This window comes from Pollachius pollachius, assembly GCF_949987615.1.
Source record: "Pollachius pollachius genome assembly, chromosome: 18".
Classification (NCBI taxonomy): domain Eukaryota; kingdom Metazoa; phylum Chordata; class Actinopteri; order Gadiformes; family Gadidae; genus Pollachius; species Pollachius pollachius.
The window spans coordinates 4,569,630-4,588,723 of NC_136951.1; the positions used below are offsets into that span (position 1 = coordinate 4,569,630).

Here is a 19,094-nt window from a genome sequence, read left to right on the forward strand (position 1 = left end):
CTCCTGCAGAGCCTCCATCACGTTTTCTCGGTGGCATCTGTGGACACGTGATCCGCCGGTCTCCCGCCCTCCCTCCTCTCCGCTCTTCCTCCTCCATCACTTGGGTGCGCTCGTTTTTTTTCCCACGCGCCGCCCAGGTCATTCGGGTGTGACGTCACGCCAGTAGGGCGCGACCGTCTGCGACGTTCACGATCGGGGCGGAGTCAATAAACCGTCACGGCTGCTCACGAAGCGAGCACGCCCGGCGCGCTCCTCTAAACCGCGTTCACAGAGCGAGCTACGGGTCGCGCGCACCGACTGGCGGTGAACCACTGAACGACGCGCGGTCTCCATCTTGCACACCGATCACCGCCTGCTGCTGTAGCCGTGTTGGAACCACCGGAGACCCCCGACCTCCAAACCCCGCTGCCCGGCCGCCGCGACATCCCACCTCCCGGCATCCTGGAAGCACCGGGGGAGCCCCAGATCTCCACCCGTCACGAATGCTGCCTCCCCCCGACGACATGCGAGGAGCTGCCGGCGGAGCAGGAGAAGGAGCCGCGGGGCGCCAGCCGCGTCCTGATGGTTAAGAGGATCATGAGAGACGGGCCGACGGTGCGTATGATCTTCATAATCATAATCATAATCAGAACAGTAATCACCATCAAAATAATCAGAATCATACGGATTATCTCTTCATCCTATCCTCGCATCATCAGCATCATCAGCATCATAACACGAATCACAATCCTCATAATAATGGTATAAATGATAATAATGATAATAACCATGATAACAATAAAAACGATAATAATCATGAGAACAATAATAATAATCATCGTCCTATCATGCTAATAAGAACAACAACAACAAAAAATATAAATATTAATAATAATTAAAATTAAAAGCTAATAAACACAATAATAATATTATAATAACCATCATCATCACCATCATAATATCTTCCTCCTCCTCATCAATGGGATGAGGAGGATAATATCATGTCATACCTGATCAGATACCCTAGTCCTCCTCTCTCTGTAGCAGAACCTGAGTCCAGCAGACGTTCTCATGTAGTGTTGGAACGTGGCCGCCTAGCGCCGCCGATCCGGCCTTACGTAACAGAGCTCCTCGATACTTTATCACTCACTCTGATCAGTGTTTCCCTCTCACATCTTCATGCTCTGGGCTCCAACTCCTAGCAATAACTTCTCTCTTGATTCGTACCATCATCAATTCATACTCCAGTCAACGTGATTGGGCTATGTCATTAGGGAATGATTGATAGTAATATGCTATATATAATATAATATTGTATAATGATAGGCTTATATATTACAGGCCTCTTTTAAAAGATAATATGATATAATACACTGATAATGTAGCATAAGATCACTTATAATATCATGTAAGATAAAATGAGATATATAATACCATAGCATAATGTAATGTAACATAACGTTTGTGTTTGTGTGTGTGTGTGTGTGTGTGTGTGTGTGTGTGTGTGTGTGTGTGTGTGTGTGTGTACGTGTGTATATATATATGTGTGTGTGTGTGGGGGGGGGGTGTGTGTGTGTTTTCATTTGTGTGTGTGTGTGTGTGTGTGTGGGTGTGTGTGTGTGTATGTGTGTTTGTGTGTGTGTGTGTGTGTGTGTGTGTGTGAGTACGTGTGTGTGTGTGTGAGTACATGTGTATGTGTGTATGTGTGTGTGTGTGTGTGAGTACATGTGTGTGTGTGTGTGTATATATGTGTGTGTGTGTGTGTGTGTGTGTGTGTGTGTGTGTGTGCGTGTGTGTGCGTGCGTGCATGCGTGTGTGTGTGTGTGAGCAGGGCATCGGTAGACCCAGTATTTACCATGCGGTGGTCGTCATCTTCCTGGAGTTCTTTGCCTGGGGACTCCTGACCACGCCCATGCTCACGGTGAGAACCCTTCCACCTGGTTGGATACCACACCCAGGGTAGAGTGTTGTGTTGTATGGAACATAGTGTCTCTTTTTATTGTTGAGGGCAGGACCCCTCAGACCTTTTGATCTTCAGGCCCATACCACAGTTTCAGTGTGTCCGTCGACAGGACCTAGCAAACACAACTCTGAGCACTCAGATCCTAAGTTTGTTGGGGCGCAGCCCGCGCCCCCCCGGCCCTCCGCAGGGGGGCTGGTCTACACACTCTGAACGGGGGTCATGAGATCATCAGCTTGTGATCATGTTTCATCGCGCTCCCAAACCATAGATATCATACAGGGAAGTTAGATATTAGTTTCATGATATTAGACATATATCATAATATTAGATATTTATTATGATATTATATATATAATTTTATATTAGACATATATCATAATATACAATATTTATCATGATATTAGATATTTAGAGTTAAAATATATATATTGTGATTTTAGATATATATTTCAGACTTTGAGTATATCGTGATTAACTAAACTAAACTATCTCTCTCATTAACTTGTTTCCGCGGAGGAATTACTGTTTCAATTCACAATTTTTCGTACAGTTGTCTTTTGTAAAACCATGTTATTAACCTGTTATCAACCTGTTATCAGCCCCGTTATTAACCTGTTATTAACCCCTAGGTTCTGCACGAGACGTTCCCTCAGCACACGTTCCTGATGAACGGTCTGATCCAGGGGGTGAAGGTTCGCTCCTCTCTTCACTGGCTCAATGCTCTATTAGGGATCTCCTAGAAATGGGATCACTCTGTACCCCACCATCACTTTACCAAGAATCTACATATAGTTCGATTATTGATGATTGATTATAAATCGCTGTTGATTGACAGGGCTTGCTTTCGTTCATGTCGGCTCCTCTGATTGGAGCGCTGTCAGACGTGTGGGGGAGGCGATCGTTCCTATTGATCACCGTCTTCTTCACCTGCGCTCCCATTCCCTTAATGAGGCTCAGCCCCTGGTACGTCCTCCTCCTCCTATACCTCCTCCTTTCCTACATCCTCCTTTCCTTTCCCCTCCTCTCCCGTCCTCTCCACTCATCCCCTCTGATCCCCTCCTCCACCTATCCCCTCCTGTCCTCTCCCCCCCACTCCTCCCTTCTACTCCCCTCCTCTCTACTCCCCTCCTCCTCTCTTCTCCCCTTCTCTCCCCTACTCCTCTTCTCTCTTCTCCCCTGCTCTCCTCTCCATGCCCCTCCTCCTCCTCCTCTCCTCTCTTCCCCTCTTCTCCCCCGTCCTCTCCTCCCCTCTACTCCCCTCTTCCTCTCCACTCCTCTCCTTTCCTCTCCTCTCTCCTCACCTCTACTCCCCTCCCCTCCTCTCCTTTCCTCTCCTCTCTCCTCCCCTCTACTCCCCTCCTCTCCTCTCCTTTCCTCTCCTCTCTCCTCACCTCTACTCCCCTCCTCTCCTCTCCTTTCCATGCCTCTCCTCTCCCCTCCTCCTCACCTCCGCTCTGCCCTCCGCTCCACTTCTCTCCTCTCCTCCTCCTCTTGTCTCCTCTCCTCTCCTCTCCTCATACTGTGTGCTGTGTGCCATCAGGTGGTACTTCGCTATGATCTCCATGTCGGGGGCCTTCTCCGTCACCTTCTCCGTCATCTTTGCCTACGTAGCGGACGTCACAGATGAGAGAGAGAGGAGCACAGCCTACGGCCTGGTCAGGACCTCTATCTCTATAATACTGTAGTATACAGTACATCCTGACCGTCACAATGCTATCAGGACCCTACTGTATGCTAGATCGGGACTGTATTGTACTGTATTCTAGATCAGGACCCTACTGTATTCTAGATCAGGACCCTCCCTATGGTACTGTATTCTAGATCAGGACTGTTTGGTACTGTATTCTAGATTAGGACCCTACTGTATTCTAGATCAGGACCCTCCCTATGGTACTGTATTCTAGATCAGGACCCTACTGTATTCTAGATCAGGGCCCTCCCTATGGTACTGTATTTTAGATCAGGACTGTTTGGTACTGTATTCTAGATCAGGACCCTCCCTATGGTACTGTATTCTAGATCAGGACCCTACTGTATTCTAGATCAGGACCCTCCCTATGGTACTGTGTTCTAGATCAGGACTGTTTGGTACTGTATTCTAAATCAGGACCCTCCCTATGGTACTGTATTCTAGATCAGGACCCTACTGTATTCTAGATCAGGACCCTCCCTATGGTACTGTATTCTAGATCAGGACCCTACTGTATTCTAGATCAGGACCCTGATCAACACAACATTGGAAGCAGTTAACATAAAAACTGCTCTTTCATTTAGGCCAGGCCGATGTGTTGAGATTAATTTATATTATAAACTTATAACTATTGAATTGTAAAATAAAAATAAATTAATCGTACTGATTTCCAGTCAGTAACGGAAACAAATACTAACTCTTTTTTTTTCTTTTTTTTTAATCGCAACCTTTGCGATTTGCATATTGCGTTCTATTACATCGCGATTTCGATTTGAATTTGATTAATCGCTCAGCCCTAATCAGGACTGTTTGGTACTGTATTCTAGATCAGGATATGTTGATATCTCGCTGCAGTTTACGAGTTGATATGCGCACACACATACAGGTTTAACAACCATAATTAACTGCTTTATATTGCTTCCTAAGAGAACTCTGCCCAGCAGGGCAATGTCTCAGATGTCTATCTATCTATCCGTCACCATCTACCACTCGGCCTGGTATTCCTCTATCGTTGACCCTCTATCCTCCCCCCCCCTGAGGGTGTCTACCTGTCTGTTCTCCACCAGGTGTCCGCTACCTTTGCAGCCAGCCTGGTGACCAGCCCCGCCATCGGAGCCTACCTGTCGGCCTGCTATGGAGACAACCTGGTGGTGCTGCTGGCCACGCTCATCGCCCTGGCAGACATCTGCTTCATCGTGCTGGTCGTCCCTGAGTCCCTCCCCGACAAGATGAGACCCAGCACCTGGGGATCCCCCGTCACCTGGCAGCAGGCGGACCCCTTCTCCGTGAGTCACCGTGGCAACCTGGCTGTGCTATCTTAGTTAGTTTTTTAAGCAGCTCTGTTAAGTAAGCCTGTATTTATAGAAAGTTACTTAGTGACATAATGCTGTGTATTGATATATAGCTACTTATCTCCATAATGTTTTTTATTCACATTGTTACTTAGTTACGTAATGCTGTGTATTTATGCACAGGTACTTAGTTACGCATAGTTACGTACAACATCAACTTGCACCTCCCAGATAATGTCACCCTACGAAATCTCAGCAGATGACCAGCATTGTTTCTGATTGGTCAGAAATTCTATGCATCGTGATTTGTTTTGGTATATTCCTGCAAACAGAATTGTGGAAAACTGATCTGAAATAAAGTTCAGCTATCAAACAGAAACGGCCAAGAACACTTCCTAGTTTGGTAGTTAGATAACTAACCTATTTAGTTAATAACATGTGTTCTCTCAGTCTCTGAGGAAGGTGGGTGAGTTAGTTGGTAACTAATGTGTGTTCTCTCAGTCTCTGAGGAAGGTGGGTGAGTTAGTTGGTAACTAATGTGTGTTCTCTCAGTCTCTAAAGAAGGGGGGTCAGTTAGTTGGTAACTAATGTGTGTTCTCTCAGTCTCTGAGGAAGGTGGGTCAGTTAGTTGGTAACTAATGTGTGTTCTCTCAGTCTCTGAGGAAGGTGGGTGAGTTAGTTGGTAACTAATGTGTGTTCTCTCAGTCTCTGAGGAAGGTGGGTGAGTTAGTTGGTAACTAATGTGTGTTCTCTCAGTCTCTGAGGAAGGTGGGTCAGTTAGTTGGTAACTAATGTGTGTTCTCAGTCTCTGAGGAAGGTGGGTCAGTTAGTTGGTAACTAATGTGTGTTCTCTCAGTCTCTGAGGAAGGTGGGTCAGTTGGTTGGTAACTAATGTGTGTTCTCTCAGTCTCTGAGGAAGGTGGGTAAGGACACCACAGTGCTGCTGATCTGCATCACTGTCTTCCTCTCCTACCTCCCTGAGGCCGGACAATACTCCAGCTTCTTCCTCTACCTCCACCAGGTGATCCGTCAGTCTATCTGTCAATGGATGTACAGTGTGTGTGTGTGTGTGTGTGTGTGTGTGCGTGTGTGCGTGTGTGTGTGTGTGTGTGTGTGTAGTCATTTATAATTCTGTTCAAAGTTAAAGAGTGTCATTTATATTGAGGGCATTTAGCAGACGCTTTTATCCAAAGCGATTTATAAAATTAGCATTTGTCAGAAGAAAGAGAAACAATATATCGCTGTGGGTACAGTAACGAGTTCATAGAACGAAGTGCCAAGCACTAACAATCGCTAGGTTAGCCCATTCCCCGTATACAACAGGATAGCTGGGATAAGAGCACATCCATTCCTATCTTTTTGTTTCAGGTCATCCACTTCTCCTCAACGACTATCGCTGTGTTCATCGGTGTGGTGGGGATTCTGTCTATCATTGCCCAGGTAAAACACCTACCATGCACACAAACACACACACACACACACACACAAACACACATACACACACACACACACACACACACACACACAGGCAAATACTTAAGCAAATACACTATGTGTATAAATACAGTGTGTTTTCCTCTGTGTGTGTGTGTGTGTGTGTGTGTGTGTGTGCGTGCGTGTGTGTGTGTGTGTAGACCCTGCTGCTGACCCTTCTCATGAGGACTCTGGGTAATAAGAACACGGTGCTACTGGGGCTGGGCTTCCAGATCCTCCAGCTGGCCTGGTACGGCCTCGGCTCTGAGCCATGGTGGGTGACGGCTATATCCTGCTCCCGAGCTAGCTAGTTCATGGAGTTATTTGGTTAGCTAGTTAATTTGTGTAGTTGGTTAGCTAGTTAGTTTATGTAGTTGGTAAGATAGGGAGCTAGTTAGCCATTATAGTTTGTTGTTTTGCTACTTAGCTAGTCATGCTCTATGTTAGTCAGCTGTTTATCTAGTTAGTAAGGTTAGTAAGTTAGTCAGCTAGTTATCTAGCTAGTAAGGTAGCACGTTTGCCAGCTAGTTAGCTAATGATTTAGTCCTTTGGTGAGAGAGCGAGTGATTGAGGTGGGTAGTTTGTTCTTTTTTCCCCCTAAGTTTCTATGTATGTTTTAGTTTCAATATTATGTGTGTGTGTGTGTGTGTGTGTGTGTGTGTGTGTGTGTGTGTGTGTGTGTGTGTGTGTGTGTGTGTGTGTGTGTGTGTGTGTGTGTGTGTGTGTGTGTGTGTGTGTGTGTGTGTAGGATGATGTGGGCAGCAGGGGCTGTAGCTGCTATGTCCTCCATCACCTTCCCAGCCGTCTCTGCTCTGGTCTCCAGATCTGCTGACCCAGATAAACAAGGTTAGACACACTGCTCTGTCTCCTCTCCTCTCTCTCTTCTCTCTCCTCTCCTCCCCCTCCTCTCTACTCTCCTCCTCTCTCTCCTCTCCTCCCTCCTCTCCTCTCGCCACCTCTGTGACACGGTGTGTGTGTGTGTGTGTGTGTGTGTGTGTGTGTGTGTGTGTGTGTGTGTGTGTGGTATCCAGGTCTGGTGCAGGGTATAATTACAGGGATCAGAGGGCTGTGTAACGGCCTTGGACCAGCACTCTATGGCCTGGTCTTCTACCTCTTCAATGTGGAGATCAACACCCTGGACCCCATAGAGGGGGAGTTCAACATCGACCCTGTTCCCCTAGAGAGCCCTACTGAGGTAAAACTATGCTTACAGTTACTATAATACACACTCCTATTATACGTATAGAAACCCTATTAGAATACTGGTGCATTGGCTAACTGTATTAGCTAGTGCAGGCTAGCTTACTATACTCAGTGAGACCTGCAGTTCTTCATGCTTTCCCTCATAAGGAAACTCTTTTATTAAACACAGTCCAGAGCTCATTCTAGGGTCTATTCTCTAGCACTACTAGTCTAGTCATAGAGACACAAGAATCGATTAGGATGTATTTATTAATGACCCCGTACATCCTGCCCTCCCCATCAGAGATCTCTGATCCCCGGCCCCCCCTTCCTGCTGGGGGCGTGCACGGTGGTCATCGCCTTCCTGGTGGCCCTCTTCATCCCTGAGAAGCCCCCTCTGCCCCCTGGGGACGACAAGCAGCAGCCGGAAGCCAAAGACTCTCTCTCCTCATTGGCTGGCGTCCATATCAACACGCCCCTTCCAGGAAGTGATGAGGAAGCCCCTCCCGCCACCAGCGACGAGGACTTTGAGCCGCTGTTACATGACCGTATTGTTTGATTGACAGGTAAATGGAACCATAATAATAATGATAGTATTTATGTTTTGCCAAAAGGAGGGACTAACAACGTATGATTGTGAAGGAGTAAAGCCAATGCGCTCTGGTGATTAACAGGCCGTCAATCACACTTGCAAAAGGACTAACATCGTCATTTGATTGGCCAGAAGAGAGGCCACGCCCATCTCTTCCTTCAACCAACAGCGTTGTTAGTTCTCTAAAGAGGGCGGGAACAAGTCAACATCGGGTTTGTGCTCCCCGCTCCTCCTGGAGTCCTCCTAGGAACCTTCAGCGTTACTCAACTGACACCAGAATGGACCAATGGCAAGAGAGACTGGTCCACTTGGGACAAGGCTACTTTTAACCACCCTCCCACTGCCTGTATGGGCGTCTTTGAATGAGAATGAAAAGGACAGAAAATTTAACACAAAAGAGAACACAAGAACACACACACGCACGCGTGCACACACACACACACACACACACACACACAAACACATATAGAGATGCACACACTAAGTGAGATTGTGGTGGTACTGAGTGTTACTGTAACTGAAGGATTGTATCTGTAACTAGAAGATTGTTATGTCCTTTCTCAAATCATCTTTTAAATCGTCAAAATTGTTGATGTTTTGTTTTTTTAAAACAAAACGTGTTTCTACCTTTAATTGTATTATTTCAATACAGTAAATAATGCATATTTATTGTTTATATTTTACTGTACAGAATGTGTCAACTCATCAGCTTGGGATTCAGTGTTCATTTGTATTTTTTGTTCACAGATTGTTTTTTTACAATTTAAATTAAGCTTTATCCCTGCTATCTCAGAGGGCTCAAGCTAACTGTACTTATTCGTGATGTCACAAAAACAAGCTAACTGTACTTATTAGTGATGTCACAAAGACTAGCTAACTGTACTTATTAGTGTTGTCACAAAGAATAGCAAACTGTACGAATTGATGTCACAAAGACTAGCTAGCTGTGATTAGCAGGCTAGCTAACTGTACTTAGTGATGTCATGTGGGAAAACTTGCAGTTGGTGCTTGAACCTTCAGTTGGAATTTGGGCGAAAGAGATGAAGAAAGTACTACAATATTTAGTTATTCATACAGTTTCCGCAAGATTTGTTTATTTTCCCAAATTATTTTTTCTCTTGCATGTGTGACCATCATTTTCAAAAAACAAAATCATTCAAGCACAGTTATTTAAATTTCTTTATTTGTTTTGCTCGATGTAGCCCAATGCCTATGTGATGATGCTTGGCCACCCGCTACATGACTAGCCCTATAATAATAAATGATTGTTGGTTGGAATTTGCCCGCCGCATGTTTTCTTTCTTACTCAGAAAGTGGAGACAGCAGGTTGTGAATGTTGGCCTTGTCTAATATCCATTCACTATAAGTATAGCAGGGTTCTTCAGAATATCCGTTCTTAAAATATTATAACTTTATAAAATCCATTCCGTAATACATATATAGTACTTTATATTATAAATGATATACTATGTTTATAGTAGGCTACTTTATATATCCATTCTATACCATATAGGGTTAGGGTTAGGGGTACTTTGTGATATTGATTCTATATAAAGGCTAATTTAAAATATCCATTCTTTATAGTAGGCTTATTTATAATATCCGTTCTATGCTACACATATACCAAATAGTATTCATTCAGGATACTTTTTTATATCCATTCTATCCTAGTTTTACAAATACTTCGTAAACTTCCTCTCTCGAGTCCAAAAGGTTGTCCCGCGACATGACTGAAGGGACAGAAGCAGCCTGATAGCTAAGGTCCAACTCTTTATGAAAAACCTGCTCAATTTAGAGCTTTGGTTACATTATAGAGAGTATATAGAGTATACACTCTGTATACAGAGTGTATACAGAGAGTTTACAGAATGTATAGAGTGTATATAGAGTGTATACAGGGTGTATAGAGTGTATATAGAGTGTATACAGGGTGTATAGAGTGTATATAGAGTGTATAAGCAGTAATTTGACACATTATTGTCACATGAGGATGAAATGGTAGTTTTGTATTGTATTTGCAAAAATGCAAACAACGTAGCATTCGTTTTTCTAGTGGTCCTCTAGGACAGACAGACAGACAGACAGAAAGGTAGGCAGACAGGTAAGTTGGCGGACGGACACACGGACCTAGGAAGTGACAGAGCAACATTTCTAGTGTGAAGCCTATTCAATATATTGGACTTCCAAACTAAATACGTGACCAAATAACTCATTAAGAACTGTCTATACATGCGCACTGGCGCTGAAAGCACTGACTGCGAAATAAGGGAACCGAGGTTTCCTCTGATTGGACGACTCCTACTGCGATTGAATAACTTCATAAATAGCCAACCCGTTAATTCGTTCACATGAATAATCGGTTTACTGATGTCTTCCCTCTACCGGCCATCTGACCTAAAACCGGACTCTCCCTCCCGCCCTCCCTCCCTCCTCCCCCTCCTCCCTTCTCCCGCTCTCTCTTCCTCTCTCTCCCCCCTGTCTCTCCTCCCTCCCTCCCTCCCTCCTCCCTCTCTCTCCCTCCTCCATCCCTCCTCCCTCCCTCTCTCCTCCCTCCCTCCTCCCTCTATCTCTTCTCCTCCCTCCCTCCTCCCTCTCCCTCCTCCCTCTCTTTCAGCCCACTCTCCTCCCTCCCTCCCTCCCTCCCTCCTCCCTCCCTCTCTCTCCACCCTCTCTATTCTCCTTGCTCATCGAGTCGGAGCAGATTTGATTGTGATGCTAAACTGACCGGGGAAGAAGAAGCAGGAGAGTTTCTGACAACTGGTGAAGTCTGATTGCTCGTCCTGCGACGCGGAGGTGTGTAGCGACATCCCGGCAGTGAGGTTGGAGGGTGACTGAGGGGTTTCGGGGTGTTACTGGCCACTTTCCCGGCCACTTGTTGCAGTCTGGCCGGAGAACAAGTGCTCCCAGAATGCGCGGAATGCGCTCCGCAGCCGACGGGTTGGTCGTGTTTTTTAACCCGACGAGGAAATGATTTACAGCATAGATTCTGGGTATTTGACTTAGTTTTTTTCATACACACGTTCCTGAACCTTAATAGTCCATGAACTAGGACGTGTTAGACTCCGTAACTCGGACTACCGGGGCTACTTGTCAACTTTCCCTCCGCTCCGGCGTCCTCCATGGACCGCGGGGCCGGGCATGGATAGCAGCGCTAGCGGCAGCTCGGAGCTCCACACCGGGGGAGTGGGGCTGGTGGAGGCCCGGCTCCGGGGCAGCAGCTCGGAGCTCCACGCCGGGGGAATGATGATGGTGGAGGCCCAGCTCCGGGGCGGCGCCCCCTGGGGTTTCACCCTGCAAGGGGGGCTGGAGCATGGCAAGCCGCTCATCATCTCCAAGGTAGGTCTGCCACCTGCAATTGGGGCCAAGGTAGGGGGGTACCGGTGGGAGGTACCCTGTGGGGTGTAAGGATACCAGGTGACTTTTAGGATGTACTAGGGACCCGGGTAGAGGGTACCGGCTATAGGTGTACCAGGTAGGAGGAACCGGGTTATCAGGACTGGGTAGGAGGTACCAGATAAGGCATACCAGGTTTTGAGTACCAGGTAGGGGGTACCAAATACCAGGTTATGCGTACCAGGTAGGGGGTACCAGATACCAGGTTATGAGTACCAGGTAGGGGGTACCAGATACCAGGTTATGAGTACCAGGTAGGGGGTACCAGATACTAGGTTATGAGTACCAGGTAGGGGGTACCAGATACCAGGTTATGAGTACCAGGTAGGGGGTACCATGAGTACTGCTTAGGGTGTACCAGGCAGGCATCACCTGAACCCCATGATACAGGCGTTGAACCTCTGGACCGCCAGTGCCCGCGGCGTAGCGGCACTATGTGTATGTGTGCTGATAGTACATTTCCCTCAGCTGGAAATAGGACCATGGCAACATTTTAATTGACATTTAACATGTGCCATAACATCACTGTTCTTTATTAAGTGTGGCAGCTTGACAGACACCTGTTAACTCTTCTGTGTTTGTTTTGTTGTGTTGTTGTTTGTTGTGAACAGATGTTTGTTTGGGTTGTCGTCAAATGTCTTCCTGATGAAAGGCCCTTATGGAGGCCGACAAAATGCGGGGAAATGCCTTGTCCTTGAAAAGCTTGTTTCAGAGTCACACCAACTTGAGCCTCCTATGATAGACCATAAAGATCACCTTGGATAGGGTTCAGCTTGGTTCAGCGGGTTGTTGGTTGGTGGTCCCGTGTAGGGTAATGGTGATGAAGGAGAAGGTGTGTCGTGGGAGTCCTGTATACGCCTGGCAGTGCGAGAGGATTCACCAATAAGGTCATGCCTCCAGGTCAGAGTTCATGTAGCAGACACCTTTTTTCCAAAGAGAGAGGTGGCAGCGATTCAGATGAGGCTAGGGGGGTGTATATTTAATCACACTGTCAAGCTTCCGGACATTTCCTAGGGGTGTACAGTATATGGTGGTATTTGTCATTGACTAACCAACAATGATGCGTGAACAATGTGCACTTCTCTGTAGTGCAATAGTTTCCACCAAGGAACATGTATGAAAGGCAGTTAACCTGCATTATATACAGTCTATGTTAGTATAACCTGTATTATATACAGTCTATGTTAAGTCAGTTGCCCTGTATTATATACAGTCTATGTTAAGTCAGTTACCCTGTATTATATACAGTCTATGTTAAGTCAGTTACCCTGTATTATATACAGTCTATGTTAAGTCAGTTACCCTGTATTATATACAGTCTATGTTAAGACAGTTTAACCTGTATTATATACAGTCTATGTTAAGTCAGTTACCCTGTATTATATACAGTCTATGTTAAGACAGTTTAACCTGTATTATATACAGCCTATGTTAAGTCAGTTTGACCTGTATTGTATCCACTAAATATTAAAGTATATGTATAAAGTATAAAGGATATGTAATTGCTCTCTGCTGGGGGTCTCTCCGTGGCAAAAGGGAAGTGGTGGTCTTCACCCCCCATGGCAGTGTAGATCTACCTTTATTCACGTTACGTCATTTCGCTGTCAGGAGAATGCCGCCAGTAACATAACGTTTACTTGCAAAGTGAACGTTAGAGGAGTCGACTACCCACACAGCTGTAGATAACGTGGTCAAAACAATCAGCAACAAGAACTCTCTGAGCATGGGAACGTTGTACACATCCCAGTGTGTTTCCCACAGAGTCTCACAGAGTCTACGTGGATGTTCAACAGATATCCCCGCTGTGGATCTCGGCGCCGTGACGCAGGGCTATAGGCGCGATCACCTGTATGGCTCTGTGTGAGTGTGTGTGCACTTATTGTAGTGTGTACCTTTGTGAGTGCGTGTGCACTTGTTGTAGTGTGTACCTTTGTGAGTGTGTGTGTACTTGTTGTAGTGCGTACCTGTGTGAGTGTGTGTGCACTTGTTGTAGTGTGTACTTGTGTCAGTGTGTGTACTTGTTGTAGTGTGCACCTCTGTGAGTGTGTGTACTTCTTGTAGTGTGTACCTGTAAGAGTGTGTGTGTGTACTTCTTGTAGTGCGTACCTGTGTGAGTGTGTGTGTACTTGTAGTGTGTACCTGTGTGAGTGTGTGGTCGGCCAGGCAGTGGTGTAGCCGGCGGGTGAGGAGGGAGAGGTGCTGAGAGCGACTGCCCCCCACCAGAACCATGGAGCCCCCACACACCAGCAGAGAGAGAGAGAGAGAGAGAGAGAGAGAGAGAGAGAGAGAGAGACAGAGAGAGGGAGAGAGAGAGAGCGAGAGAGAGAGAGAGAGTGAGAGAGAGAGAGACTGACAGAGAGAGAGACAGAGAGAGGGAGAGAGAGAGAGAGACAGAGAGAGTGAGAGACAGACAGAGCGAGAGACAGAGACAGAGAGAGAGACAGACAGAGAGAGGGAGAGCGAGAGGGAGAGAGAGAGAGAGCGAGCGAGAGAGAGAGAGAGAGAAAGAGAGAGAGAGAGAGATAGAGAAAGAAAAAGAGAGAAAGAGAGAGGGAGAGAGAGAGACAGAGAGAGAGACAGAGATAGAGAGAGGGAAAGAGACGGAGAGAAAGAGAGAGAGAAAGAGAGAGAGAGAGAGGGAGACTGCTCATATCTTGGACCAGCGCCAGGTGGAGCATTATTAGGGCCGGAATGTGAACTATGTGTTTTGTTAAAGTGGTGACAGTTTCCCTTCAGTATAGTGTTGTTGGAACCATGTCCTTCCGTCCCTCTTTCCTTATCTCTCTTTCCTCCCTCTGTCTTTCTCTCTCTCTTGGAAAACAAACGGCTGTAGTGCAGTCTCATGAAATATTTATACACATCACTCGAGTCAGCTCTATCATATCCTCAAACCAGTTCCCCCCCCCTCACACCAGTTCCCCCCCTCTCACACCAGCCCCCCTCCCTCTCACACCAGTTCCCCTCCCTCTCACACCAGTCCCTAACCAGTTAGCTCTGACATCAGTGGCAGCACAAAACACAACACAGACTGAGGTATCAAACAGCAGAAGGCCTTCACACACACACACAAACACACACACACACACACACACACACACACACACACACAACACACACACACACACACACACACACACACACACACACACACAGGTAGACAAACACACACACACACACACACACACACACACTCACACACTGCTGATGGCAGGTTGTATTTGGAGATATTTCCTGGCGAGGTCTGGGAGTGCACAAGGTCCTTAGTTCTCCAGTTAAAACGTTTCGGAATACTTTACGCAGATACATTAATACTGTATTACCATGCTATAGGAAGATTATTTGTTTATCAACACGGCGGATGCGCGCGCAGAATGATGGACGGAGATAACCATGGCAACCGGTCAAACAAATATTTTGTTTGACCGGTTGCCATGATTATCTCTGTGTGGTTAATTTGCAGTTGCGCTGCTAATTATTGATTTTGTCAGCTTACTGTTACATTACACTGTAATCAGAATATGCGGTTATATGCTATAGACCATATATTATATGTGGTATAAAGGCTGGGACAAATTTCAAATTATAAATATGTAGACTTTATGTTGAAAGTATAGACCGTCGCGAATCCCATTGAAACGAGTGGCGCGGTGATTATTCTTCAAAACGAGAGCTGGTAAATTGTGAAAAATGAATTAAACTGTAATCAGACAACGCGGTTATATGCTATAGACCCTAGAGTATCTGTGGTATAAAGGCTGGGACGAATTTAAAATCATAAATATGTACAATTCATAACGTTAGCTCTCTGACTCATAGCTCAGCGGACTAGACTACCTCCCATTGCCAAGTCGTAGCTACGGTACGTCCTATTTACGTGAAAAACTTTATATTTGGATTGTAAAATGCATGAAAATATAAATGAATAATCCCGCTCTCGTCTCTTTCTGCAAACGACATGCGCGTAGAGCGGGGAGTGACGTAGAGTGACGTAGAATGATAATCCCTCTATAGTACATACATTTACAACACCATCACCATGGAAACACAGTCACTGTGACAACGAGTCACTATGACAACACCATTACCAGGACAACAATACCGTCATCTCATCATCATGGAGACGTGGGCAGGTGTGTTTTGATGGTGCAAACTCTGTATTTACTCTCTTTCTCTCTCTCCCTCCCTCTGTCGCTGTCTCTGTTTCTGTCTGTCTCTTATTCTCTCTCTCTCTCCCTCCCTCTGTCTCTGTTTCTGTCTGTCTCTCTTTCTCTCTCTCTCTCCCTCCCTCTGTTTCTGTCTGTCTCTCTTTCTCTCTCTCCCTCCCTCTGTCTCTGTTTCTGTCTGTCTCTCTTTCTCTCTCTCTCTCCCTCCCTCTGTTTCTGTCTGTCTCTCTTTCTCTCTCTCTCCCTCCTTCTGTCTCTGTTTCTGTCTGTCTCTCTTTCTCTCTCTCTCTCCCTCCCTCTGTCTCTGTTTCTGTCTGTCTCTCTTTCTCTCTCTCCCTCCCTCTGTCTCTGTTTCTGTCTGTCTCTCTTTCTCTCTCTCTCTCCCTCCCTCTGTTTCTGTCTGTCTCTCTTTCTCTCTCTCCCTCCTTCTGTCTCTGTTTCTGTCTGTCTCTCTTTCTCTCTCTCTCTCCCTCCCTCTGTCTCTGTTTCTGTCTGTCTCTCTTTCTCTCTCTCCCTCCCTCTGTCTCTGTTTCTGTCTGTCTCGCTTTCTCTCCCTCCCTCCCTCTGTCTTTGTCATTGTGTCTGTCTGTCTCTCTGCCTCTCCATGTCCCTGCCAGGTGGAGGAGGGGGGTAAGGTGTGTAGCCTGCAGCACCCCCTGCTGGCGGGAGACCAGCTGCTGCTGATCAACCAGGTGGAGCTGAGTGGATCCAGACAGGAAGCTGTCTCTCTGGTCAAAGGTTCCCATCGCACCCTGCAGCTCACTGTATGCAGGTAGGACAGCCCCCACCCCCCCCACACACACACACACACACACACACACACACACACACACACACGCACACGCACACTTTGGCTGCCGAGCATTTCTCAACCAGCTCTGCAGGTTTAACTTCAATAGGCCTTTCTCTTTTCGTCCCGTGTGTGTGTGCGCATGTGTGCATGTGTGTGCACACACACGTATTGTGAGGGCATTCGATGACTCATCTTGAGTTATGGAGCAGAGAGGACAGCTCCCAGACCTGTTCTCTTCCCTCCACTAAGACCAGTGACCCACTGAGTCCACTTTTTCTCAGACCAAGTGCAACTCCTTACATTTGGGTACTTGCCAATGCCAAGTATCGATAGGGGGTTAGACCTGGAGGTGGAGCTGGACCTGAAGTCAATGCTGATGGCCCGGGTTAGGGTTGTATCCAATGTAGTGGACAGTGTTGCTTTTGGTGAAAAAAGTTCACAAATGTGTTACAAGTCAATTTTGTAATATCTTGGCTGATGTTTATCTTGGCTGACAACAGTCAAAGCTGTCCATGTGTAACGCACACTTTTGACTGGCTGACTGGCTACTGCTGCTGGGCACTTGCAGGGCATTTGTTGTTTTAATGGACAACGTCATGAACCAACAAGACTGGTTTGATGACTGCGGGGAGGTTCCCACGACACCTCCACACACAGTCATTCAGTCAGTCAGTCAGTCAGTTACTCACTCACTCACTCACTCACTCACTCATTCAGTCACTGTGCTCCTCACCATCCAGGGAGAGTGCACCTCTGTCCTCTCTGGAAGATTGGGATTCGGCACCTGCACCCCACGTCATTACTCCTCCTCCTGGTCCTGGTCCTCCTCCTCCTCCTCCTCCTCCTCCACCTCCTTCTCCTCCTCCTTCTCAGTACATGGACCAGGCTGCGACCAGAGCGGCCCAGTTATGCACCAATACCAGGTAGGAGACACCCTGGACCGCATTATAAATAACAAATAGTTGTGATGTCTCAACCTTTATTTTCCAAGACTGGTTTCTGTGAGTCTGTATTGGTCCCTGCCATACGGTCACTAAAACAACATGAGGAGGTGAGGAGGAGGAGAGGTTAGCTGGAGGAGGTGAGGAGGTGAAGGGGAGGAGGAGAGGAATAAAGCAGAGGTTAGCAGGAGGAGAGGAGGAGGAAGGAGAAGAGTAAAGGAGAGGTGAGCAGGAGGAGAGGAGGAGCAGGAGAGGAGTAAAGGAGAGGTTTGCAGGGGGAGGTGAGGAGGTGAAGGGGAGGAGGAGAGGAGTAAAGGAGAGTTTAGCAGGAGGAAGTGAGGAGGTGAAGGGGAGGAGGAGAGGAGGTGAGTAGTCAGGAGGGGAGCGTCAGAAAGGAGAATGGAGTGAGTCATGGCTCCTGGTATCTCGTCCCTGTGTCGTCTCTTTGTCTGTCATCCTGTTTTGTTCTCCAAAACCTCTTCCTGTCCAACAGGAAATCGTTTTATGTTTTGTTTACGTGGTCTTTGATGTTCTCTTGCTCTGTGTCTTGGCATGGATGACCTGCTCTCGAAGAGAGGAGCATCCAGAACAACCTCTAGGGGCATGGAGTCTGATCAGAGGTGGATGTAAAGGAGGTGTAGTGACTGTAAAGGAAATGTGGTGACTGTAAAGGAGGTGTAGTGACTGTAAAGGAGGTGTAGTGACTGTAAAGGAGATGTAGTGACTGTAAAGGAGATGTAGTGACTGTAAAGGAGGTGTAGTGACTGTAATGGAGATGTAGTGAATGTAAAGGAGGTGTAGTGACTGTAAAGGAGATGTAGTGAATGTAAAGGAGGTGTAGTGACTGTAATTGAGGTGTAGTGACTGTAAAGGAGATGTAGTGAATGTAAAGGAGGTGTAGTGACTGTAAAGGAGGTGTAGTGACTGTAAAGGAGATGTGGTGACTGTAAAGGAGATGTAGTGACTGTAAAGGAGGCGTAGTGACTGTAAAGGAGATGTGGTGACTGTAAAGGAGATGTAGTCACTGTAAAGGAGGTGTAGTGACTGTAAAGGAGGCGTAGTGACTGTAAAGGAGATGTGGTGACTGTAAAGGAGGTGTAGTGACTGTAAAGGAGATGTAGTGACTGTAAAGGAGGTGTAGTGACTGTAAAGGAGATGTGGTGACTGTAAAGGAGATGTAGTGACTGTAAAGGAGATGTAGTGACTGTAAAGGAGGTGTAGTGACTGTAAAGGAGATGTAGTGAATGTAAAGGAGATGTAGTGACTGTAAAGGAGATGTGGTGACTGTAAAGGAGATGTAGTGACTGTAAAGGAGGTGTAGTGACTGTAAAGGGGGTGTAGTGAGTCACTGTGTAAAGGAGGTGTGGTGAGTCACTACACCTCCTTTACAGTCACTATTAGTGACTGTAAAGGAGACGTGGTGAATGTAAAGGAGGTGTAGTGATTGTAAAGGAGGTGTAGTGATTGTAAAGGAGGTGTAAATAAAGTAGAATTTTGAAGTAGAGAAGATAGGTGGATGTGGATTGTTAGGGGAGGTGTAGATGGAGGTGTAGATGGAGGTGTAGATGGGGAGGTGTAGATGGGTTGTAGAGGAGGTGTAGATGGGGAGGTGTAGATGGAGGTGTAGATGGAG

At 46.6% G+C, this 19,094-nt stretch overlaps 2 protein-coding genes across 4 annotated transcripts in view; both read left to right on the plus strand.

The window, feature by feature from the left end:
- Nucleotides 1-425: 425 nt before the first annotated feature.
- Nucleotides 426-8,493, plus strand: mfsd14ba (major facilitator superfamily domain containing 14Ba). Its single transcript, XM_079756222.1, has 12 exons — nt 426-594; nt 1,811-1,900; nt 2,572-2,634; nt 2,778-2,905; nt 3,483-3,597; nt 4,700-4,918; nt 5,832-5,945; nt 6,293-6,364; nt 6,559-6,671; nt 7,146-7,243; nt 7,429-7,592; nt 7,884-8,493. The coding sequence occupies exons 1-12, from the start codon at nt 562-564 to the stop codon at nt 8,136-8,138; spliced, it is 1,464 nt and encodes a 487-aa protein (XP_079612348.1). The 5' UTR covers nt 426-561; the 3' UTR covers nt 8,139-8,493.
- Nucleotides 8,494-10,891: 2,398 nt separating this feature from the next.
- Nucleotides 10,892-19,094, plus strand: part of shroom3 (shroom family member 3) — a 36,977-nt gene continuing 28,774 nt past the window's right edge. For all 3 annotated transcript variants that reach the window (XM_079756144.1, XM_079756145.1, XM_079756147.1), the window contains exons 1-3: nt 10,892-11,507; nt 16,345-16,499; nt 17,261-17,443. In XM_079756144.1, coding sequence (XP_079612270.1) covers nt 11,310-11,507; nt 16,345-16,499; nt 17,261-17,443 — 536 coding nt within the window. In that variant the 5' untranslated portion in view covers nt 10,892-11,309. The remainder of the gene's footprint in view (nt 11,508-16,344; nt 16,500-17,260; nt 17,444-19,094) is intronic.